Source organism: Symsagittifera roscoffensis, chromosome 5, assembly GCF_963678635.1.
Source record: "Symsagittifera roscoffensis chromosome 5, txSymRosc1.1, whole genome shotgun sequence".
NCBI lineage: Eukaryota > Metazoa > Xenacoelomorpha > Acoela > Convolutidae > Symsagittifera > Symsagittifera roscoffensis.
In genome coordinates this window covers 65,352,722-65,379,119 of record NC_087066.1, presented here as the reverse complement: position 1 = coordinate 65,379,119, position 26,398 = coordinate 65,352,722, and the positions used below count along the sequence as shown (strand labels likewise).

Below are 26,398 nucleotides of genomic sequence, written 5' to 3'. Positions count from 1 at the left end.
GGCGAAAAATCGCCCAACAAAGGATCACTCTAAACGATGTTTAGGTATAGCTTACCCATAACTCCTAAAAACTCAATCCAGTTTTGAAACTTTGGCAGTACAACAACACTGATGTCAAATAAAGCATATAAATTCAGATCTACAATGGTTAATCAGTTGAAGTAGTATTTTATACAGAGGATCAAATATCTTCAAAATTTAATCAAAAACATTCTTCTATTTCCAAATTAATGATCGATCAAATGCGATCAAGAACAAACTAATTTATAAATAACAACGCACCTCTGTTCCTCGCTCTCCAACATCTTCCTATATGCAGAGATCTCTAGGTCCAAACTGAGCTTCTCGTCTAGAAGATTCTGATACTCGTCGCACTGCTTCGTGAGAATGTCCTTCAGCTTGTCCAACTCATCCTTCTTCTCATTCTCTCTATCCTGCATTCTGGCTTTCATATCTTTCTTTTCCTGTTCCAGCTCTCCTACTCTGGCGTCTCTGTCTCGTAGCTAGAACAAACATTGCACTTTCTCTGTTCACCAACAACAGCAACACGATTCATAAATCTTTCCTTCTCGATTGAAAACATTAAAGACAGCCATCAGGCAGTTGGCAAAGGGCTCACGAACTCAAAATTAAAAAAAAAAAATCAAAAAAACGGCCAAATGGATTACATCGATCTCCCCCACGGAAGTAAGGCCCAAGATGAACAAACGCAAAAAGGGGCCGGGGCAAAAAAAGAACAAGGAAACCCAAAAAAAGTTGATTGAAAAGTTTCAATTTTCGAAGAAAAAATATATCACCCTGAAGCTCTTTGAATTTTAAATACTGTTAATAATTTGATCTTTTTTGCAAGTTTACCAAATTAAGATCAATACAATAGTTATTTTGTTTTCATTTTGGCAATTCTAGAAAGTTGAAGCCCAGTTTGAAACTTGAAGTCATTCATGTTTTTCGTGACCTTTTTACAATTTTGCTGTCCGATAGCGGAGTTTGCCTTTATTTAACAAAGGAAAGACAATAAAAGGAGCTTATAAGGAAATCAGAAGTCGAACCGCAAAAAAATCAAATCTCGGCGTGAGCAAATTTTTCTTAAGAAAAAACATCAGGACCAACAGGGGCGGATCTAGGATTTTCTCTAGGGGGGGGTGGGTTTCAAAAAATTTTTACAAGCTTTTTTTCTAGGTCAACCAAATTGATTTTCCTAGCTCTCTTAAAGCACTTTTTGGGCTTTTTTTGGAAAAAATTTCGCTTTGACGCACCGTTTTACAAGCGAATACATGTTTTTATGCACCATTGAAACCAATCTACTCACCAAGTCGTTGAGCTTCAGTACTTCATTGTGCAAGCTGGCGATCTCGTGCTGCAGGTCTATCAGAAGCTGTGTCTTCTGAATTAGTTCTCGGTCTCTCTCCTTGTTCTGTTCCTTCATATTTGCAACCTTATCAGAAATATTCCAGTGAAAAAAGCTCATAAAGCGACGATAGAAGATGCGAAACGAATTGCTATTTCCAGAAAAGTGCAAGAAACACATATTAGAAAAATTGCAACTGCGAATTTCATTATTGTAGCGTACATTATTTTAGCGTCTGACCTACCAAAGACAGGTTAAAAATATGACCAACAGAAAGTTGCGATAGTGTCAATGAGCATGGGTAAAACCACACTGATTATTTCTGAACCCAAATAAACCGGACACAATTTATGATTAACATTTTTTTGATTGAATCCACCTAAATTGAGAAAACTGCACGAATAAGTAAACATAATATTCCGTTGGGAAATTTACTAATTTGAGTGCTTTTTCTTCACTAAAAGTTGTTCAAGTTTTTTTTTGCGCCGATTTCGCTTTCGTAATAAAAGAGGTGACTTGCCCTCTGTAACAAATGAATTTGAATTCAACTTAAAAGAAATTTAAAAAAGCTGCGACAGAACAAACTTGGTGTGGACAAACTTTCGACTTTTTTGAACAAAAATTATTACGACCTATGTAAATGTCTACACTATGTTCATTAATTTATTAATACTACAACACAATTCTTATCTGTTTGATAATTTTTAGAATATGTTTCACTGATGCGGGAATGCAGAATGCTTGAAATTTCAAGATTTGGGTTTTACTAAAAACCTTAATGGCTTCTCGACTAACTACAGAGATTAGCCGCTTTTCTAGAGAAGATTTGAAATACCCGTCGTTCAAAATAAATTCGATGTCAGATTTGGCAGGGCAGGTTTCACCAAGAGTTTAACCAAGAAAATTTTTCAACTCTGTTCTTTTCATTGAAAGATTACCTTTAGAGCTATCGGTACATTTATTGAGAACATAGCCTACCGAAGATTGGAAAAGAGTAATGAACGCAAGTGAACATAAAAAAAAAACACTCAACTTTCTTGAAAAAATTTTCGAATTTTAAAGAAAAAACAGATGCCCTTTAAGCTCTTTGAATTTCTAGAACAATTTATGATCGTCGCTTTTTTGATAAGATGAACCCAACTTGAGAAAACTGGATCGATAGGTAAAATTTTTATTTCGCTGAGAAATCTTCAAAATAAATTCCACTTTCGAAAATAGAAATCATTCATTTTTTTCGAGCCATTTCCACGTTCGTATTTGGATAGTCCTATTTACGTCACTTTCATCAGATGAATTTCAATTGAACTCAAAAAAAGCATATATACCTAAGTGCATTCTCAAATGCATCAATATGTATGAATGCACATCTGTAGTTATTAGAGACTTTTCCTAAAAAAACGGCAAGACCTATATAAGATTCTTCACTACGTTGATTACTCTTAAAAAGAAAAAGCATCTTAAACGATCCAAACTTTGACTTTGCCAGTCAGTTCATAACAGTTTTTCTACAAAAATAAGGGCGTAACTGCTTCTGCAGAAAAAAATTCTCACAACCCGTTCTATCGATTGAACTCGTAGCTGAGGAGCCACTTATGCATGTAAGATTGCCGTAACCAGTTTTTTGATTGAGCTCAAACCTCAGGGTAATTTTCCAGGTGCGATACAACACATAGTATTTGCGATACAACACATATATAGCATGACAAACTAACCGATAGACAAAATGTAACAAGAAGTCAGAAACTTGAATAACAAACTAGCATCAAAATGCAAATTACAATGTGGTAAAAAAGCCGACCATTCTTCAGGATACACACGTTGCGTCGAAAAAAACTAATGCTTTTATTGGAACATTTGGAAAAAAATAATTAAGTCTCGCCTCAAAACATTTAGATAATTTTTTTTCTCAAAAAGAGGTCTGTTAGCTGAGCTGATTTATTATAAGCTGAGGCCTTTCAAGCCGAGTAAAGAAAAAATGAAAGAACGACTTATATACTGAAATCGGAGTTCGTAAACTTAAAAAACAAAATTTGAATAAAACCAGAATTTGAAATGCAGACATGCTCAAATTGAATGAATTTAAATGAAGACAAGCTCAAACTTAAAATGAAGGGTCTCTTCATTCACGGAAGTACAGATGGAGATGACCACCATTTTCAGTCATCCTGTGACCTAAGCTTTTTATGGGGAAAACTTCTAGAACTCGATTGCAACACCCTAGCTTATCGCAAGAGTAATGAAAGAATCACTTTCAAATTAAAGTAACAAAACAAAAAACTCGTTGAAAATCAGGAATCTTTTAAATCTTTTTTTTTTTCAAAAAATCTAACCCAATAGGAGAAAACTCGATATCCGTTGTTATATCCGTTTGTAAAACTAAAACAGATACTTTTCTTTTTTTTGTGCTACAAGCTTTCTTATCGTAGGTGTAAAGCGCTAACTCCTTTTTATTCGGCTATTTTATCCAAAGACAATTTATAAAAAAGTCAAACCACCATAAACTAAAGTTGAACCTGAGCAAAGTTTAACTTTTCCAGAAAAAAACATCACTCAACTTTGACGGTTATTGGGGTTTGAAAACAGAAAACGAGGACAAAGGCCATCAAGTCAACAAATTTCTTTGCCAAATGACGGAAATGATCATCCAAAATGTTAAATTAATAATTCTTCGGAAGACGCCTATTTTCGAACATTTTTTAAAGCTAGAAAACCCCGACCAAGCAAGTGCCCCGAAATCAAAGCACACTCACTTAAAAGATTTTTCACAATTCCAACGTTGCGATATGAAGCAACGGTGCCGGTTTGGCATATATCGAAACTATTGAAAGCGAATTAGTCTCTTATTTGACAACAAAAACTGAAAATACAGCCAACAGAGAGTTGAACAGAAGTCATGACCGCTAGCAAACAGAAAAAACTACCTGTTTTTTGAGAAAAACTTGAACTTTCAAATTTCAAAGAAAAAAATATGGCCTTGAAGCTCTTTGAATTTCTAGAACAATTTATGATTGACACTTTTTTGATAAAACTAACCTAATTTGACTAAACCGGATCAATAGTTAGAAAATATTTTCATTTCGTTGGGAAATTCGATGATTAAATTCCACTTTCGAAATTAGAAGTCAATCACGCTTTTCTTCGAAAAAAATCATAAAAAACTGGCATTAAATATGCAACATGCTGAAAACATGTCTTTAGCTTGACAAAAACCGAAAAAAATATTACTTCAATTTTTTGATGCTTTTTATCGGGCCTTCGGTTTTTTTACATGCAGAGCTTTGCCCTGGTACGGTCAGACATATATCCGTTTTCTATTTTCAGATCTGTTAAATCACAGTTCTTTCAGCGAAAAAAAAACGCATGAATGAGAAATGTAATGCCAGCCTTTTGATGGTATAACTCCTCCTTCTCCCTGATGTAGTCGTCTATTCTGTCCTCGTGTTGCATTCGGATGTCCTGCAGGAGTTGCTGCACCCTCGCATCTGTCTCCAGGTTCTTCCTCCTTTCTATCTCCTCGATCTCCGTCACCTTCACGTGCGTCCTCTCTTGCAACGTCTAAACTTCACTTTATCCACTCAAAAATGATTCTTTTCAATTAATCTTCTAATAAAATGCAATTAGGAAACTACTGTCCCCTCTTAAAAGTATCACTCAATTTTATTTATAGTGACTACTTTAATTAGTTTCAAGACCTTCTTTCATCATGAGCCCTTCATTACCTTATGACAATTTAAAACAGTTTTTCGATTTAAAACTCAAATGTGGGATGTAAAAAAGCTCTCTATCACTTGGTTCTTCCTGACTGAATATTTTTTGTTAAGTTTCGCTATTGAACTATCAAATCAATTGATTTAAACTTAATTGAAAACAGACCTGCTCGAATATGTTCTTCTCAAATGACACTTTTTTGTTGAGGGACTCTAGCCGGGCTTCTGCCTCAGTTCGTCTATTCACTTCAAACTCTAGTTGGTCTCTAAAACACAAAACATTGATCAAAATATCACGAGCAATTTTTGTTCTTAAAAGGCGTTAGCAATATCAAATACTGATTTTAACAACAAAAAACGGCCAAACTTCGGAAACAAGGATTTGCTCACTCTAATCTGATCGATTCTTTGAAAAACAGACCAATTAACTTCAGGAAAACAAAGGCAGAAAGAAAAATGAGAATTTTCTTTCACTTACTGGGCAGATTTCAACTGTTTTTTCAACTCATCCAGCGTTCGCACAAGGTCGGCTAGCTCGTTTGTCAATACATCAATGTCCTTGTTTGCCTTAAAAGTAGCTGACTCAGCGTCGGCCAAATCTTTCTTCAAGTCTTGGTTTTCATTCTTGAGATCCTCATTAGATGCCTCTAGGTCTTTCAATCTGTAAAGCATAATAATAAGCACATAGAACAACATTACATTGAGCTCTAACATTACTTTGAGATCCAACACACGTTTTCTACTTATTTATTATTCCGAAACATCATGTCTAGATTTCGAAAATAAAATGCCGTCGCGTTGAACTTTCCAGTTCGCAGTATAAACCGGAACAAACTCCAACTTCTTCAAGTTTAACTTCTTTTAACATGCTAAATTAGTCAAATGAGTGATATTTGGATTTTATTAGAAAAGGTGAACAATTGTGTTCACGATAAAGGAAATTTTGCCATACAAAGATTAATTTCATAATAAAACTATTTTAAAAGTTGTTAAAAAAATTAAAACCGAAATTGAAACAGGAAAAGGCCATTCTAGCATATTTTGTTACCTAGGTGTAACTTCTTGGAGCTTCGCTTTCATTTTGTCGTTTTCAGTTTTGAAGAAGGCTTTCTCTGTGACCAGGCTCTCATTCTCTGTTCGCAATGTGACTAATTCCTCTTCGAACAACTGACGCACTTGAGTGCGCTCATGCGTTGTCGACTGCTCACTACGCGAAATTTTAATCTAAACACAAACTCAAGCTAATACGTCTCAACTCAAGCTCATAACAAGACCAAATATGTTTGTCATGGCCTAATTAGTCCGCATGCCAACTTTGAAGGTGAACTGAAATTTAATTTTACTGTTAAAAATTTGCAAATGGGGCGGGGAAGGAAAAAGAGCCAAAAATTGATTTCTTTCTGTTCTCTTGAATAGGCAATTAAAACTGAATTAACGGTTCATGAAAAAGATTTGGAAAACCTGCAAAAAAAAAACAATTTTCATAATAATCGGAATATAAAAACAAAAGTTTTACATGTAAAAACTTTTTTGCAGGTGGGAAGGATAAAGGGCTCCGCTCCATTTTGAAGTAATTTGTGCATAAATCATACTTAAACATATCAGTGCAAAAAAAAATTGAATTCATTTAACAAAAAGTCTTTTGATATTTAAAACTGCAATAAATTGTTAAAGCGTGAATGAGTGAACTAATTTTTAAAACCATATTTACATGCAAATTGCCGTAGGCATAAGTTTTCAATAATTTTATATTGTAAACTTATATAAAAAATTTTCCACCGGCTTTTTTCCACTGTCTACCTCATTCGAATATTAGTTTTGAAAAACTAATTTTACGTGGTCATAATACAACAAAATTTTGCATGGTGAACAACTTACTTACTGTGAGCAAAGTTGTTCTTCATATCTTAGATCGTAAAATCACGCATTCAGCCACAATAACAAGAAAGACAACTGAGAAAATTTGAAATGTCAATTTCCGAGGCCAATTTCCGGGTCTTTTTCTGGTTCTTTTCCACAGAACCACCCCCCCCCCCCCCCGTTCTTTCTGTTCTCAGTAGAACGCATAGCGAGAAAAACCAAGGTCGTAACTAATGAAATTTTTGGTGAACGAAGAACCGTGTGTGAAAATGTCAAAAGCTGAAAGATCGAAACCAAGCTCACAAGTTTTTCAGGCGCAGTTTTAAAATTGATTTATTAATAATTTGATTTTGTGTATTTTATGACATTAAATTCTGCTTTTAAATACTGAAATTTATGGCAGTTCGTTATTCTTTGTTGAACTGTTATTTCCGATAAATATGGTTAATTTACGTATGAACTGAATTGCTGCCCATCAGCCAGCTACCCGAAACCGATCTACTTCAGACCCGAAACGAGGCGGAAATAGTTTCAATTTTTCCATTTTCTTACTTGTCTTACGTGTTAATACAGTTGATTGCGTTGTTACGATATAAGGTATGAATAACAAATGTGTTCACAATAGTTACGTTCTTCACCAAGAAAAAATTTCGTAGCTTTATGACAACGTAAAGTTAGTTTTTCAAAACTGAATTCGAATGTGAGGGGGAGTGGAAAACAGCCTCCGTAAACTTCAAAAATAATTGCAGTTTAGAACCTCAAATGTCAATTGTATTTTGAATTTCAAAAAAAAAAATTAAAGAGGGTACTGGAAAAGAGGCAAACCCTTCGTTATACCATAAAATTGAAACTTATGCGAGATGAGGGAATGATAAAGATGCCTTTTTTCTCACATGCCGAAAGAGGTACGAACAACTTCAGGTATTTTCATATTATAACTTAACAAGGGTGGAGAAAATCGCCCAATTTTTTCTCCTACCAGATACAAGCACCAATTTCAAGGCGTATTTATTTTATATCCGAGGAGGGGGGCTGAAAAAGCGCACATGTTCAAATTTTAGTTTTAGGAGGACGGGTGGGTCGGGAATGTAAAGTGGTTTACAGCCTAGTCTCTTTTCCACTTTCCCCCCACATTTCAAATTTTCCATTTTATAGTTGTTTTACGTGCTATAACGGCTAAATGCGTGATATTACGATGTGTAGTATGAAGAAAAAATCAGTTCACAATCGTTAGTTTGTTCACCAAGCAAAATTTCATTGCATTATGACAACGTTAAAATAGTTTATAAATTTAAATGGGGGGGGGGGGGGAGTGGAAAAGAGCCATATCCTATTTGCCTTTAGACAAGTTGAAACCTTCAATGCAATAGGGCAAACATTTACGGCTTTTTCCTTTTTCCCCCACTAGCGAAATTTTACTACTACAAATTTGTTCACATTATCGGATTGTTACGAAAAAATATATTTGTTCTTCATACTTAACCTTGTAAAACCCCTCGTTGCAACATAAAATTGATGCATATGTGAGGTGGGGGGTGGGGGGAGAAAAAAGGACCTAAGCCTGATCAGAAATATAATTAGACTGATCAGAAATATAATTAAATTAGATGTAGCAAATCTTTTTTGACTAAACGAGGCACTGATACAATTACCAGGTCAGACGCAAAAGCAGTTTTATACGCATAATCAATCTATAATTCATATAATGCTCAGAAACAATTTTTCCAGGCCGTAACGAAGCGATTGGAATTGACATGTACGAATTCGAACGGAGATAGGAAAAAACATTTGAAATGACCACAAGAGGCACTGCCTAATGGTCATAAAAAAAGTTGACTTGACTTGTAACGATATCACACACAAAAACGTGTCTAATCTGTAACAAGCTCACCCTAAGTGCATCATTTTCGGTTTCAAGTTTTCTGACTCTGTCAATATAGCCCGCAAGTCTCGAATTGAGGCCTTGAATCTCTTGTCTCTCCCGCATTCTCACTTCTCTCGCGGGACTGAGAGGAGACCTGCTTCGGTATTCGTAGTTTTCACTGGTGCCGGAGCCTCCCATACTCTGCAAAATAACAACCATTATAAAACTGAACTGTTTCATAGACACGGGAGCGAAAAAAAGTCTTGTATTTCTTCTGAATGTCAAAAAAATAGTAATCAATCATGGAAACTATTACTGGTCTCTCGCGACGTCCGCCTGACCGCCGCGTTGTGGATTGATGTGGTGTGCTCATTCCTTGCAATTTGTTCTTTCGGTCACAAAATAGAAGATCTGAAATAACGGGTGTTGCTTACCTTGAAAAAAAGAGGTAGCTTCCAGGCGTCCTTAAAGCATAGAAGATAAACTACTTGTAATAATCAAAAGTCAGTTTCTGGTCACACTACTGGTTTGTTTAGGCACGTGATATTTGAGCACGTGTCATTATCACGCGAATGATGACGATACCAAATCATTAACATCGCCAAACCATCAAGTGACTGTAATTAATTCATCGAACAAAAAACTCGTCTCACGCAGCGACATATTACCACATTTATAGAAGAAAATCTTACTACGAAAACTTTTATGAGATCTGTTCCAATATGGAACATTATGCAAAAAATAATGTTATGAACAACGCTCTAACATAAAAGACCATTAGAGTGAAATAATTTTTTTTTATTAACTTAACCTTGAAGATAGATGAGTGGCAGCCTACGGAGGAAAGATAACTTTGAATATATTTGGCTCTTTTTCCTTCCCCTCTCCCGAGAATCAATTTTTTGGTGCAACGAGTGGTTTTAAAAGGTTAATCATGAAGACCAAATGGGTTTGTCATGACTTAATAAATCCTCGCGTCAATTTGCGTAACAATCGAACAATGTGTACAAATATTTTAGTTGTAAAATTTCGCAGGTGAGGGAAAAAAGAGCCATACGTTCAAACTCATTTGACATCCTCAATTGCCTCACATGCTCATCAACTGTGTCTTTTAACCCAAATATAAACGTTTGTTTGAGCTAATTAAGTAGGTACACTTCATTTTAAATCTTAATTTTTAAAGATTAATGTTTTTCTTTTTCATATCGCAAGACTTTATGGAGCAAACCATAAGAAAAAAGTTTACAATAGCAGATGTTCAAAACGAAGAACGCCATCACAGCATTGTTTTTTTAATAGGAGGTCAAACCAATACGACCAACCTTTGCTTCTGTGATTGCTTTGGAAAACCGGCTCTTGTACTCAACCCCCCTCCCCCCCCAGTCATATAGATCACAGATCACTCTTACGTGAACATACTATTGGATTTACGCAATATGCAGCCAGACAAAATTTATTTAAAATTGGGTAATGATGTCACGTGTCAGTTTTCGTGAAGCGACAATTCGTAACAGTCAACTATTTGTACACAGAGGCGAAGCTGAGCTTCGCGCAACTTGCGTATCAACAATGAATGACTATGATTGAAATCGATTGAAAAAAAAACTGGCAAAAAACTTCAAGAAAGCGATTTTTGCCAAAAAAACATTGCAAAAGCCCAAAATATCCGTAACAAAATTACCGGAACCTATTACCTTTGTCGTCTCAAGCAAGTATGATACCTCTACGCCATATGCGCGGATATTTGACAGAATTTGAAGCAGAAACCATGCATTCAAAAGAAAACTTAAAAATTTAGCGTATAAAAAATTGTGTTGAAAAACGCGTGTAAAAACCATTTCATCCTGTTAGCTTCTTCGAATTGAAAAATCAACTAGCGTCTAACGCACCTCCTGTACTTCAAAGAGATTAGTGGGCATGAAAGTTACTTATACATAAAATATATATGAAAACAGCGAAATGAATGCAACCATAATAAAGGGTGGGTGAATCAAACAACGCTTTTGGTGTAACAGTCGTCCAATTAAGTCGCACATGAGGTTAAGAAAAAATGTCCCAATAACTCATATCTTAAGGGTCAGGGAAACTACTTCTTGTCTTTTTGTACCTCAATCTTAGTATCAACTCGATACTTTGTGTTTCACGATGGTGTTCAATGACGTTTAGTTGACTATGATTTTGGGCGACATATTACCACATTTATAGAAGAAAATCTTACTACGAAAACTTTTATGAGATCTGTTCCAATATGGAACATTATGCAAAAAATAATGTTATGAACAACGCTCTAACATAAAAGACCATTAGAGTGAAATAATTTTTTTTTTATTAACTTAACCTTGAAGATAGATGAGTGGCAGCCTACGGAGGAAAGATAACTTTGAATATATTTGGCTCTTTTTCCTTCCCCTCTCCCGAGAATCAATTTTTTGGTGCAACGAGTGGTTTTAAAAGGTTAATCATGAAGACCAAATGGGTTTGTCATGACTTAATAAATCCTCGCGTCAATTTGCGTAACAATCGAACAATGTGTACAAATATTTTAGTTGTAAAATTTCGCAGGTGAGGGAAAAAAGAGCCATACGTTCAAACTCATTTGACATCCTCAATTGACTCACATGCTCATCAACTGTGTCTTTTAACCCAAATATAAACGTTTGTTTGAGCTAATTAAGTAGGTACACTTCATTTTAAATCTTAATTTTTAAAGATTAATGTTTTTCTTTTTCATATCGCAAGACTTTATGGAGCAAACCATAAGAAAAAAGTTTACAATAGCAGATGTTCAAAACGAAGAACGCCATCACAGCATTGATTTTTTAATAGGAGGTCAAACCAATACGACCAACCTTTGCTTCTGTGATTGCTTTGGAAAACCGGCTCTTGTACTCAACCCCCCTCCCCCCCAGTCATATAGATCACAGATCACTCTTACGTGAACATACTATTGGATTTACGCAATATGCAGCCAGACAAAATTTATTTAAAATTGGGTAATGATGTCACGTGTCAGTTTTCGTGAAGCGACAATTCGTAACAGTCAACTATTTGTACACAGAGGAGAAGCTGAGCTTCGCGCAACTTGCGTATCAACAATGAATGACTATGATTGAAATCGATTGAAAAAAAAACTGGCAAAAAACTTCAAGAAAGCGATTTTTGCCAAAAAAACATTGCAAAAGCCCAAAATATCCGTAACAAAATTACCGGAACCTATTACCTTTGTCGTCTCAAGCAAGTATGATACCTCTACGCCATATGCGCGGATATTTGACAGAATTTGAAGCAGAAACCATGCATTCAAAAGAAAACTTAAAAATTTAGCGTATAAAAAATTGTGTTGAAAAACGCGTGTAAAAACCATTTCATCCTGTTAGCTTCTTCGAATTGAAAAATCAACTAGCGTCTAACGCACCTCCTGTACTTCAAAGAGATTAGTGGGCATGAAAGTTACTTATACATAAAATATATATGAAAACAGCGAAATGAATGCAACCATAATAAAGGGTGGGTGAATCAAACAACGCTTTTGGTGTAACAGTGGTCCAATTAAGTCGCACATGAGGTTAAGAAAAAATGTCCCTATAACTCATATCTTAAGGGTCAGGGAAACTACTTCTTGTCTTTTTGTACCTCAATCTTAGTATCAACTCGATACTTTGTGTTTCACGATGGTGTTCAATGACGTTTAGTTGACTATGATTTTGGGTCCTGAGCTCAAGTTTGTGTTTTTCTACTGTGAAAGAGGCAACAGTGCAGTCTAACGATTCAATTCTTCACTGACGATTAGTATTCTTTTTTCAATATCTATAATTCGGGTCATGGTCTATTTACATTCTGTTGTGTAATAAATACCAAGAAAACAACTTTTAAATATCAATTATGGCACCAGATTCTTAGTTAACATGGGTTGAAAATTCTTAACATCTAGCATAAATAAATTCAAAATTTAAATATTTGCGAAACTTATGGTTAAATAGTTTATCTTGTTTCATATTAGGTAATACGAGAATTCCAGTTTTGAACACATTCTCATTTGAGTTTTCCTTGTTTTAGTTGCATAACTAATCGGCTTGATCGGCATTGATTTGGCATGATCAAACATTTCAAACAGTTGATCTTATTGCATTTTATTCTGATGTTGCTTTTGGTATTTACAAATACTCGTCAACAAATCAAGATGTTAGAAGGTCAGTGTCCAAAACAACGTCACACTCCCCTGCTGAAAATTTCTGCCCTCCCAAGAGAAAACAGATACGCAATGATCCTGATTCACAGAGATATAGTCCACCAGAATATATATTGTTGTCCAGAATTAAAAATCGTCAGGCTGAAGTAGCCGTCATACATCTTCCTTCCAAAAGTATATGTTGTGGTGTCACCGTCTTCTCGTAATTGTAGTAAAAAATACTGATCGGTGGATATTACTTTGATAGGTTGAACAAGTCCAATTTCTTGCCACGTGAGCCACACAGGTCGTTCCAGAAACAATTATATAATGCTTCATATATTTTAATTTAACATACATTTTTGCTCGGGGTGAGTCTTATTAATTAAATTTCTTCTATTTTCGACATAGATCGATTTTAGGGGTTTGTCATTTTCGATGTAATTTTATTCAATTATGTTTTTTTCGAAGTTCTGAATGTTCAAGGTGCACGGCCTAGCACAGCCCCGACTGTCCAAGTACACGTTGCTTACACATAGTCTTCTTTAAACGTTTTGTTCGCTATATTGTTCTATGTTTGTTTGACAAGTGTTCAAGGTATGTACACTAGCAAGTGATTTCAGCCTTGACACTGCTGGTGTCATCTTCCCTCTGAATCTTTCTTCTTCATTCTTTGCTGTAGCCAGGATATTACGGCTACAAGAAAAACGTTTTCGCTCGTAATTGATCTCAGACGATGTATATAGGTGCGACTGCCTCGGAAAAATCAGCTAGCCGCATTATGTTTTTCTGCGTTTTCTTTTGCTTTTTTCTGACAAGATCCGAAAATTCTGAGTAAGCCACTTTCTGAGTTTCCAACAAGAATTCCACCTCTAAACAGGCCAATAGAAGCAACTCTAAGTGCAGCAATTGGTGTTCCTCTGCGTTGTCTGTTTGGTGGCAGCTGGTCCGGGTTCAGACGTTCTTTCGTTTCCGCGTGCAGTTGTTCGACTTCGAGTTTCGCCTTGTTCTTTTCTTGCTTCACTTGGTCCAATAACCAATCCACTTTGAAGAAGCCATCGTTCGAGTTGAAACCGGTCGAGAAAACCCAATTGCAAAATACAGATGGCTGAGTCCAGTAGCTGCTGAGTTTCTTCGACAGGATAGTATAGTCGTCAAGAATCGTCAGGTTGTATTTCGGGAAAGGAACAAGAAATTCTACGTTAATAAACTTTTCAGCTACAAGTATTTTCGTTTACTCGTTGAATAGGATGCCATTTGGCATCATTTCCTTGTCTTTTTGTATCGATTGAACATCAGATTCTCATGCAGATGTTTTTTGTACATGTAGAAATGTGTGGATCACGAATAAGATGTAAATTACATGTAGATGGTGACACCACTGTAACAAAATAATTGTGCTTGTGTGTTTTTAATGTTTGTAGGTTTTACTTGATAAACTTGATAACTTAACATATTGAACCCAAAACATCTTTTCTGTTCATATTTAAATGTTCAAATTCAAGTGGCTTGTTCCAATTTCCAAGTTTTAACGAGTTTTTATAAAAACAAAAAATGTGTGTTTAAGAAATCTTCAGAAACTTTTTTATCAAGTGTTATACTAATCGAACTGGTTATGTTGTCAACACTTTGACAGTCTGGGCCAAAGAAGTTGCCGACATGTGTTAAAATACTGAATATTCAAGAGAATTGAACGATTTCAGTATACTGATGTTTCTATGTCTTGTGCCAGTACTGATCCTGCTTTACTGTTAAATTGAAAGAAGTTAGAGACGAAACAAGAGAAAAAAAGAAGCAAAAAACTTTGGTTAAGGTTTTTCAGTAATCAAGACTGCCTTGACTGAACTGTTGAGTGTTAAGAACTGTTTTTTGAAATACTTATACTTTATATTTTGAAATTTACGGTAATATAAACAGATTTTTTTCTTTAGCAGTTGCACACGTACTAAACTAAAAGTTTTAGGTGTGATTTTCAGTTTAAAGTTAACAACGCTGTCCCCTTACAGAGGACTTAGGCAACCGCCAAAAACTTTTTAAATTCTGTTTGATGGTTTAACCGAGCAAACGGATTTACTGCGGCTAGATTCTGTGGTGCAACTATTCATATTTTTCTTTGTTTTTCGTTTCCCCATTGATTGACCTCGTCCCAGTTACACGTTTTAGAATCCAGGAGAAACTGTTGTCATTCCAGGGAATTGTGCTTATCTTCGGTTGGTCTTTGCTGGTAAAGATTGATGTTGCCTTACAGGGGTAAGTTTTAACGATTAAGAATAAGATTAGGAATATGCAAAATAAGAATCAAAACTTTGTGTTCTCGGATTCACAAGGTGCCGACGAGAAAAATCGAAGTAAAAAATCAAATCATCATGATCATCAAACTGTAATCAGCGCCATGGAGGTTTCCATGAAAATTTTTTAGGTGTTTCCGTTCCAGATTGAGCGGCATCACGGTACGTTGTCGGTCTAACTCAGATGTTCGTGTTTCCTCGGAGATCGGTTTCTGTTTGAAACTGAGGCGATTGCGTAGACCGTAATGAGATTGCTGTTGTTGGTTTACTATGTTTCCCGCGTTCCTTTGAATATCTCCGTGAAGTTGGTCCTGGCTGCTTCAGCTAGTGCATGTCTCATTGCTTGCGAAAAAAGGCGATTGGCCGTAGAGTCGAATGTAATTCTTCTACTAGATCCTGGATTTCTGCGCTGCTGGGAAGCACTGGTTGGGCGCGGATAATTAGGTGTTCTAGTAGGAGTTCGAATGCCGTAAAATCCATTTAAATATCGATCACGTCAGAGGTTGAACCTTATTGCTAGGACGAAGTTCCTGGTCCGTGGCCTTCCACAACAATGGTGTCATCATAAGGATCCTGATGTCTCTGACGCTGTTGTGATTGAACTGGTTCCACCTCCGGTTGAGTCATTTCAGCGTCTGTGGCGTCCGGGTCATGAACGAAAGTTTTTTCCATTTCCATATTCAATGAGAATTCACTAGGATCAGGCAAGTTTACAATCCTGGGTTCACGATTTCTGATTGGAAGTGGATCCGGAGGGGGACCTGGGTATCGCTGCTGGCGGTGCCAATGGTCCTCCTAGACTCCAAGAGTTGTCTATGAGTGACAGGTCCTCTTCGGGTTTCTCCTCCAATGTGATATCCAGCACAATCTGACTAGAATTTGGCAGCTGTGAATCAAAAAGGACGGGTTCGCTTCGATATTTACCAAGACTGGGTTCAACTGTGAAGTTTTGTTTCGGAAATAGGGGATATATCTCCTTTGTGAACCGAGGAACTATGGGTTCTAGTCGAATTCTGTGCATTACTTGTGTGTAATTCGTACCTACTTACGGATTGAATAACTAGATGTTGTATATGTTTTCTCAATGCGGTATAAAGGTAACCATAGTTGAACTGATTTCGCAGCAAATGCTGATTGATCTGTGATTTTTGGATTAAATAATAAACAATAGGAATGCAATAAGAGCGTTTCAGCGTTTGCTTTTTTATCAAAATAACTTCTGTACATATGATAACTTTGAATTATATTCTTTTTATTTTGCGCAACTGTTGTTCGAACTGCGTCGTTTAATTCATCTTGTAATGCATCTTGTAATTCATAATGCATCTTGTAATTCCCTATTATAGTCAAAAGTTGGTTCTAGTCTTTTTAAATTTTGATTTTTGAAACATAAGTCTAATTGTTCGATCGGCTCTCTACCGTGAAATAACAGCGACGGTGTGCATCCAATAGATGAGTAATTCGAAGTATAAAGATTTTTATACCAATCAGACCACTGTTCGGTCGTGTTTAACTTAAGAATACGTTTTAGGGCTCCGTGTGAACGTTCAATTAAGCCTACTGTTTGAGGGTGTTTGAGTATTTTATGTTTTAATTCAATTTGTAATGTTTTGGTTAATTTATGTCATAATTCCGCGGTGAAGTTCGATCCTAAGTCAGCTAGAACTGCTTCCGGCAACTAATTTTGCTTAAAAAAAATTTGTACAAGCTGTGTAGCAACTGTTTTTGCGTTTCCGTCTCGAATCGGTGCGGCGAAGAAGTATTTTGAGAAAACGTCGATTGCGCTTAGGACATATGTGTAGGTCGATCCGTGTAACGGTCCCATTATGCCAATCGGTAACATGTCCCCAGGGAATGATTTTAGACTCGACACCTCCTGAAGTAGCGGAGTCAACTGCGATTGAGGCAATCTTTTCATTTGTAAACATGTCGAATGTAAGTAGGAGGAATTCTGTAAAGCCCGGAAAGTTAGATCGTTTGCGGAACTCGTGTGCTGTTCTCTCGATTCCGATGTGTCCTCCAGTTGTAGAGTTGTGAAGTCGATAAACAACTTCCTTCCGAAGCTTCTTGGCAAGACAGACAGTACTGTTTATACTGTACTTGTCCTGAGTCTGAGAAGAATTGTCGGTATATTACGCCATTCTCAATTTCAGCCGGGGAAGTTGTTTTGCATACTTCTTCACCTCGAACGTAGCAAACTTAGGGACCCCTGGAGGTGTCCTTTGCAACCATTGTAATACTATCTTTAAAGTATCATCTGACTGATGCTCGCGTTTCAAACCCAATGGATTAGTAGCGAAAATGTCCAATGCTGCGTCAAACCGGTTCTGCATTTTCACTGAACTGATTATACCGTTGTTGGTCAATTTATACAGGTGGTCAGTTATGGCATCACAGTCTGTTGTTTGGATCTTCAAGATTTCAGGCAAAAATTGATCCAAGTGACCACTTTGCTTGAGAGGTTCAACTAGATTACTAGACAATGTTGGCAATTGGCTGGACTGTTCATCTGGGAAAAGTTTTTGCATCGAGACGTCTGGTGTATTTGCTTTCATCGATACTTCAATTTCTTTAGTGGGAATGTTGTCGGAGAGCTTCAATTCTTTTTTCTGTGATGGGTCAGTTTCCATTCGAGGCAGAAAATCCGCGGCTGAATTGGCCTTTCCTGGGATATGTCCCACAACGATATTAAACGCTAGTACTTGATCAATAAAATTCCAAAGGCTGGGGTGAACCGTTTTTGTTTGGAAGGAGCGCGTTAAACTTCGATTATCTGTCGTTATAATTATGTTTTTCTGCACTCCAGATGTATTGTGAGAAGTGGTCTAAAGCAAAATATACGGCGAGAAACTTTTTACAGTAAGTCGAGAAATTTAGTTTTGCTGTGTTGAACAGTTTCGAGCCAAACGAAACTGGTGCGCATGTATTTTTTCCGATTTAGCATACATTTTTGCTCGGAGTGTGTCTTATTAATTTAGTTTCTTCTATTTTTGACATAGATCGATTTTAGGGGTTTGTCATTTTCGATGTAGTTTTATTCAATTATGTTTGTTTCAAAGTGTTCTGAATGTTCAAGGTGCACGGACTAGCACAGCCCCGGCTGTCCAAGTACCCGTTGCTTACACCTAGTCTTCTTTAAACGTTTTGTTCGCTATATTGTGCTATGTTTGTTTGACAAGTGTTCAAGGTATGTACACTAGCAAGTGATTGCAACCTTGACACTGCTGGTGTCATCTTCCCTCTGAATCTTTTTTCTTCATTCTTTGCTGTAGCCAGGATATTACGTAGTGTTACTTCGTCAAACACTATTTTCTTATCGTCGCTGTGCTTTCCTGTGTCCACTGTCAAGTTTGTGTGTCCCATCGTGTCCACAGACATAACTGGCTTCATCGGTATCTTAGTTTTCTGGTCTTCTCGTTTCAAAAACTGTGGTACAAGTTGTCTCACTCCACTGTATTTATAATACACCCAGAAAAACAAGATATGAAGCAAAAGTAAAAACGAAATCAGCCTAATTATAATCGATTGTTTCAGTATGTCCAGGTTATCAAAGTGTCTCGCTAAGCTCGGTTTCGAAGTTCTCATCTCTGTTGCTTTTCGTTTCGCTATATCTTCTAAGGCTTCGATATTTGCGGTTGTGGCTATTCTTGTGAGTTTTTCTCTTACATTCCTAAGCATATCCATGCTCGCATCCAATTGTTGGTTGTAAGTCGGCATTTCCTCCACCGAGGGCAGTGTACCAATCAAGTGAGCCAAAGAGTCAGGAAATTCAACGTTCACACCGCAGGAATATGCTCACAACTGCTCAGGTCACTTCGTACATTGATGTTCGGTCCCATGATCTGTCTGCCGCATTCCAGCGAAATAAGGCGAATTCTACAGCCATTGAACATTCGCATTGTAGAATCGGACGAGGACAATGTACTCGTTTCCATCAGGCTGTATCCATCGTGTGCTGAGGTAATCAGCCTTACACCAAATCCCAAACTTTTGGCTTGTTCTTTCATCGGAAGGAACATTTTTTTGGTGTCGCAAACCTTCAACGTATCCAAAGCGCCTTTGAAGAAAAAGTTTGCCAACACGAAGAATTTCCTATTTCTGTTGCCATATTCCGATGACATATTTGGTATTTGCTGGATCCTATACACTTCTCTAGTTGTCCTTGGCTAATAGCTGCAGTTTTCATCTGATCCTCCGATACTGCTAGGTATTCCGCTTCAATTTTCCATTTGAGAGCGGACTCTGGTTCCGGCTGAGGCAATGGAATTGCATGTTCTTTATACACCGTAAAAGCTTTCTGTCTGCTCGCAAGAGGTATTGAAAGCGTCATTAGTAGGCCTTCCTTGATGGTTTTTGTATCCGTTTCATAATAGCTAAGGCTTTCGCTTATCGGAATAGCAAGAAAAAGTCGGTCAGCAGACTTTACTTGCTCGTCTGCTACCACCCCTAAAATATTCTTCAGGCCATCATTCGGAACTAAGCACATCGGAAGGTGTCTCTTCAAAATTTTCATCCGAAATGCATACAAAACTGCTCTCTATGTTTTGATATTTGCGTACGCAAGGATGAAAATGAATTGTAATTGAAGTTGATTTGCTGTCTGGAAATCAGTAGCTGGTCACAGTTGCGAAGATTGTGGATGTTGTTTGCAAACGTGTCCAGTTGTTCGTCTATAAATTTCCAGTTGTGGTTCTGTATTGAAATCATTTCATCTTGAACTTTCTTCAGTTCGGCGAGTTCTTTACTGACAAGAAAAAAGTTTTCGCTCGAATTGGATCTCAGACGATGTATATCGGTGCGACTGCCTCGGAAAAATCAGCTAGCCGCATTATGTTTTTCTGCGTTTTCTTTTGCTTCTTTCTGACAAGATCCGAAAATTCTGAGTTAGCCACTTTCTGAGTTTCCAACAAGAATTCCGCCTCTAAACAGGCCAATAGAAGCAACTCCAAGTGCAGCAATTGGTATTCCTCTGCGTTGTCTGTTTTGTGGCAGCTGGTCCGGGTTCAGACATTCTTTCGTTTCCGCGTGCAGTTGTTCGACTTCGAGTTTCGCTTTGTTCTTTTCTTGCTTCACTTGGTTCAATAACCAATCCACGTTGAAGAAGCCATCGTGCAGTTGTTCGACTTCGAGTTTCGCCTTGTTCTTTTCTTGCTTCACTTGGTTCAATAACCAATCCACGTTGAAGAAGCCATCGTTCGAGTTGAAACCGGTCGAGAAAACCCAATTGCAAAGTACAGATGGCTGAGTCCAGTAGCTGCTGAGTTTCTTCGACAGGATAGTATAGTCGTCAAGAATCGTCAGGTTGTATTTCGGGAAAGGAACAAAAAATTCTGCGTTAATAAACTTTTCAGCTACAAGTATCTTCGTTTACTCGTTGAATAGGATGCCATTTGGCATCATTTCCTTGTCATTTTGTATCGATTGAACATCAGATTCTCTTGCAGATGTTTTTTGTACATGTAGAAATGTGTGGATCACGAATAAGATGTAAATTACATGTACATGGTGACACCACTGTAACAAAAAAATTGTGCTTGTGTGTTTTTAATGTTTGTAGGTTTTACGTGATAGACTTGATAACTTAACACATTGAAGAACACAAAACATCTTTTCTGTTCATATTTAAATGTTCAAATTCAAGTGGCATGTTCCAATTTTCAAGTTTTAACGAGTTTTTCTAAACAAAAAATGTGTGTTTAAAAAATCTTCAGACATTTTTTAATCAAGTGTTGTACTAATTGAACTGGTTATGTTGTCAACAATTTGAGAGTCTGGGCCAAAGAAGTTGCCGATATGTGTTAAGATACTGAATATTCAAGAGTATTGAACAATTTCAGTATACTGATGTTTCTATGTCTTGTGCCAGTACTGATCCTGCTTTACTGTTACATTAAAAGAAGTTAGCGACGAAACAAGAGAAAAAAAGAAGCAAAAAAACTTTGGTTAAGGTTTTTCAGTAATCAAGACTGCCTTGACTGAACTGTTGAGTGTTAGGAACTGTTTTTTGACAAACTTAAACTTTATATTTTGAATTTTACGGTAATATAAACAGATTTTTTTCTTGAGAAGTTGCACACGTACAAAACTAAAAGTTTTAGGTGTGATTTTCAGTTTAAAGTTGTCAAGAATGGATCGTCACAATGGGATTATTATTAAACGCTTGTATAGTATCAAATTTTTTAGTCGGAAAAATCTAGCTGCAATGGGTGCTACTGAAATGGCTCATCTTGGACATATTACATCTATTGACGGTAATAACCCGTATAAGGCAAAAAATGGGCTCAAATTTCGGGCTCGTGTTAGTAGAGTTGCCGCCAAATTAAATTCAAAACGGAATTTAGCGAAATGTGTTGAATTTGATACTGTCGGTCGCGGAAAAAAAACAAATTATACAGAACAGTTAGCTTCAAAAAAGAGATTTTTAAATTGGACATGCCGTTCAGACGCGTGATAAAAGATCCCTTTGCTCTGGCCTAAAAAGGATTTAATTATCTGCCCCTCGAGTTAGCTCGGAGCACTAAATTAATAACGCTGTCCCCTTACAGAGGACTTAGGCAACCGCCAAAATCTTTTTAAATTCTGTTCGATGGTTTAACTGAGCAAACGGATTTACTGCGGCTAGATTCTGTGGTGCAACTATTCATATTTTTCTTGGTTTTTCGTTTCCCCATTGATTGACCTCGTCCCAGTTACACTTTTTAGAATCCAGGAGAAACTGTTGTCATTCCAGGGAATTGTGCTCATCTTCGGTTGGTCTTTGCTGGTAAAGATCGATGTTGCCTTACAGGGGTAAGTTTTAACGATTAAGAATAAGAATAAGAATATGCAAAATAAGAATCAAAACTTTGTGTTCTCGGATTAACAAGGTGCCGACGAGAAAAATCGAAGTAAAAAATCAAATCATCATGATCATCAAACTGTAATAAGCGCCATGGAGGTTTCCATGAAAATTTTTTAGGTGTTTCCGTTCCAGATTGAGCGGCATCACGGTACGGTGTCGGTCTAACTCAGATGTTCGTGTTTCCTCGGAGATCGGTTTCTGTTTGAAACTGAGGGCGATTGCGTAGACCATAAAGAGATTGCTGTTGTTGGTTTACTATGTTTCCCGCGTTCCTTTGAATATTTCTGTGAAGTTGGTCCTGGCTGCTTCAGCTAGTGCATGTCTCATTGCTTGCGAAAAAAGACGATTGGCTGTAGAGTCGAATGTAATTCTTCTACTAGATCCTGGATTTCTGCGCTGCTGGGAAGCACTGGTTGGGCGCGGATAATTTCTAGTAGGAGTTCGAATGGCGTAAAATCCATTTAAACATCGATCACGTCAGATGTTGAACCTTGTTGCTGGGACGAAAATCCTGGTCCGTGGCCTTCCACAACAAAGGTGTCATCATAAAAATCCTGATGTCTCTGACGCTGTTGTGATTGAACTGGTTCCACCGCCGGTTGAGTCATTTCAGCGTCTGTGGCGTCCGGGTCATGAACGAAAGTTCTGCACCCCAGATGTATTGTGAGAAGTGGTCTAAAGCAAAATATACGGCGAGAAACACTTTACAGTAAGTCGAGAAACTTAGTTTTGCTGTGTTGAACAGTTTCGAGCCAAATGAAACTGGCGCGCATGTTTTGTTTCCGATTTAGGGTTGTGGGTGGATTCCGAATAATCTTCTATCATTAAACAAAACCATCTTGGTGTTAACTTGCATCAGTGAGAATCACATTTTGCAAGTCAGGTTTTGCTGGCCGAACTGTAACTTCGGTTGCTTTGATAAGATCGTTAATTACGGTTTGTAGAGCTTTGTTATGTGTGTTATCAGTCACTATTTCTGTGTCTTTCTTAAGAAAACGATGAAATGGCAATAATTTTTCATTCAAATTTGGGATGAAATTTCGGAAAAACTGATAAAATCCTAAGATTGATTTGATCTGTATGATTTTTTTTGGCATTTTTACTTTAGCCAAGAATTTTGTATTTTTTTCAGGGGTAATCCCATTTGAGGATATCAGATTTCCCAAACGTTTTGTTTCTGGTACACCAAATTGACATTTTGAAGGTGATGGTTTTAATCCTGAACGACGAATGCATTGGAAAATTGTATCTAGGCTCATAGTAAGGTCGGAAAGGATATTCGTCGCAAGCCCTATATCGTCCATGTACTGTGTACAGATGTCGGCGGCTATGGAAGGATCCAGATATGCGCTGATAAACGAGCTAAAGCCTGTGACAGTCTTACTTAAGCCCTGGGCCAAACATTTGTACGCATAGATTCTCGAAGCAAAATTAAGTGCAAGTAACTGGACCGAGAGGTCGTCGGCCATTTGGACGCAATGGTACGCTTGTGAAAAATCTATTTTGCTAAACAATTTTTTGCCTGCGAAATGATTTACGGCATCAGAGAGGTTTGAAACCGGAAAATTCGAATTATTGTAGTCGTGACTATGTAGATGGTTAATACGTCTAAGGTTGCCACTTTTTTTACGCTGAACAAAATTGGGCTGCTACAACGGGAATTTGATAAAGTCGTTAAAAGGGGATAGGCTTGCATCAATGCCAATTCAATTTGCAATTTATTTCTTATATGGATATGTGTAGGAGGGCTCTGTGAATAGACTGGGCACGGATGCTCAGGAGTAAGTTTATCTTTTTATTCAGTGTTATATCCTACACCAAAACGGTGTCGTGCAAAAAGGTCACTGTTTGCGATTAGTAGTTCTTCAAGCTCTTGGCGGAGTTTGTAACTTGGGAATTTTTACAAGGAAACTGATAAAGAAACCATTCGCGATCGGCAATGTTTTATTTTGGGCGATTATTTTCAAGTTCCTTAAAATGTTTTAAATGATCGAAAATTGATCTTTGGATTTTTGTCATATTGGGAGGAGGGATTGCAGGCGTATTGGTCGTAGAAAACCAAATTTTTGTGAAGTCAGGTCCCGGTTTTGTGGGTTGGAAGGGACCTTCAAAATCGGGGTTTGACACATGTTGGTTTATTTAGAGAAAGTTTTCTTTTAGCAAAATTTTTGCGAGTAAAATCGTTTTTGGATCAAGTGAATCAAAGACTGAGATTGACGGGGGGAAATCAAACTGAATGTTGCAATTTGGGTGTTTTGAGGGATCGTAAGTGGTGTATCAAGGGGTTTAGGATAAACAAAAGTACTTTTTTCTGTTCATCAAAATTTGTAATTGACAACATTACACATATGCCTGTTTTTTGTTCAAAGCGCGGATAAGGGTGTACAAGTCCGTGTACATCCCGAATTTTGTCAATTTTTTTGTCTATGAAACATTCAATTATTTCTTGTTTTTTAGGATTGATGGTGTATTTTGCGGCGTTGAGCAAGAAAAAATTGTTTTTGGGTTTATTCGCGTTTTGTACTTATCATTGACATGTATACTATTCAACTGTAACGTAAAATCAGGAAGGCGTAGAATTCCTTTTGACGATGCAATTTCAATATCATTCGTCAAAAAAGTGAGTTTCCCAAGATAACACTTTTCATTTTTGTCATCACTATAAATGTTTCAAAGAATTTATACAGACCTATGTGAAACTCTATTTTAGCTTGACACCTTGCACAAACTGACTCGTCGGAAGAAATTTTAACAGAAATCAGGCACAGCACTAATAATGCTCCGGTGTCTACTAGTGCTTTAAGTTTTATTTTTTCAGAAAAACAGATTGGTACAAAACATAAAACATCGCCTTTTAGAATAATTATTGCGCAGAATTCATTTTTAGAGTGACTTATTGCCGTAATTGCGTGGTCATCGTGTTTCTTTTTTTGCTTTTTGCTCGGTTTCTTTATAGTTTCTGCGTCAATTTTACGTTTTCTTAGATTTTCTGTATAGCACCTAATTATCCTATTTATATTATTAGGTTCTGTGTGGCGTGGCGTGTTTAGTTTTGTTTTCTGGATCAAAACTGTAAGGAGTTTGGCCCCGCGAGTTTGCAGGTCTGCTGGGAGAGGACAAAATCACTGTAGTGCATCTTTTTGCAAATGCAATTGTAAGCAGCCGCTTCTTTGAGCATTTTCGACATTTGCTACTTCAACTACTCTTCGAAGTTGAGACACAAATTCAGTCCAACGTTCAGATGGTAAGCCACCAAATTTTGCCAGACTTAGGTTTGATTGAAGTGAGCCACGTTTATTTATTTATTTATTATTTTTTTATTATGATTACTGATTCTTTTTAACTTTTTCGAGTTGCGAGTGTAGATACAATACCAAGTTTGACGGAGATTTGATCGAAAATATCGAGAATTTCATCACTTAATATATCAGTCGAATCTATCCATTCTTCGAGAAATGTTAAATAATTTTACTCTAAGTATCTTATTCAATAATTTCAAATTGCTTAAGCTAGTCTTCAGTAAATATGTGGACAGATTTTTGTTGCGATAGATGCATAATTTCAAATAATTCAACTACTTTTATTGGAAGTTGAAAAAGTTTACTGTTAAACCAGTGTAAATTAGGCTGTGGTGACATGTTTTTATTTATTTGGTTGAAAAGTTTGATGTGCCAGTCTGTTCCGTTAACTTCCTAAATTAATTGAGAACTAACTTTAAACTACAAAATAGTTTCATTTTTGAATTGATGTTCAATTGTGAGCGTGTATCAAATTTTCTAATTTATAACTTCCATTTTGTTTTAGCATTAAGTAAATTTAAGACATAATATTGTAACAGTCGCCTACTTCGATCACATATGAGGCTTAAGAAAAATAGGCCCTATAACCATTGGCTCAAGAGTCAGGGACACTATATCTTGTGTTTTTCTACCTCAAGAACGGTCGGAGCCAATTCGGTTCGCTTGCGACATGAGACTAGAACCTGTTACAGCTTAAAGGCTACTACCAAAATATCCCCCACTCTAGAAAATAAGAACGTCCCCATACTTATGTCTCGAAATACCCAAAATACACGAACGCCGTTAAAAACAGGGTCGGAACAATCCGTTAAGTTACTTTTTATTGGACAGTGGAACTTTGATCCATTTCAGATGGATCAACCTAAAACTCGCCTTATCTCAACATAACAATCATAAAACACACTCGAGAAAACTAAATTAGGGACTCACATGTTGATGTACTCGAGTACAGGGAGTAATTAAATTGGTAAGCAACTCAAGAATTAGGTAATATAACTAAATAAGTTTGATACTGGTCAGTTT

General features: G+C 36.9%; 1 protein-coding gene across 2 annotated transcripts in view; it reads right to left on the bottom strand.

Moving 5' to 3' along the window:
• LOC134846912 (prelamin-A/C-like) overlaps positions 1-26,398 on the bottom strand; it is a 401,765-nt gene that overhangs the window by 23,152 nt on the left and 352,215 nt on the right. For both annotated transcript variants that reach the window (XM_063864337.1, XM_063864338.1), the window contains exons 2-9: positions 9,096-9,192; positions 8,807-8,980; positions 6,104-6,279; positions 5,534-5,716; positions 5,222-5,321; positions 4,733-4,903; positions 1,310-1,435; positions 283-503 (exon numbers count right to left, since the gene is read on the bottom strand). In XM_063864337.1, coding sequence (XP_063720407.1) covers positions 283-503; positions 1,310-1,435; positions 4,733-4,903; positions 5,222-5,321; positions 5,534-5,716; positions 6,104-6,279; positions 8,807-8,980; positions 9,096-9,152 — 1,208 coding nt within the window. In that variant the 5' untranslated portion in view covers positions 9,153-9,192. The remainder of the gene's footprint in view (positions 1-282; positions 504-1,309; positions 1,436-4,732; positions 4,904-5,221; positions 5,322-5,533; positions 5,717-6,103; positions 6,280-8,806; positions 8,981-9,095; positions 9,193-26,398) is intronic.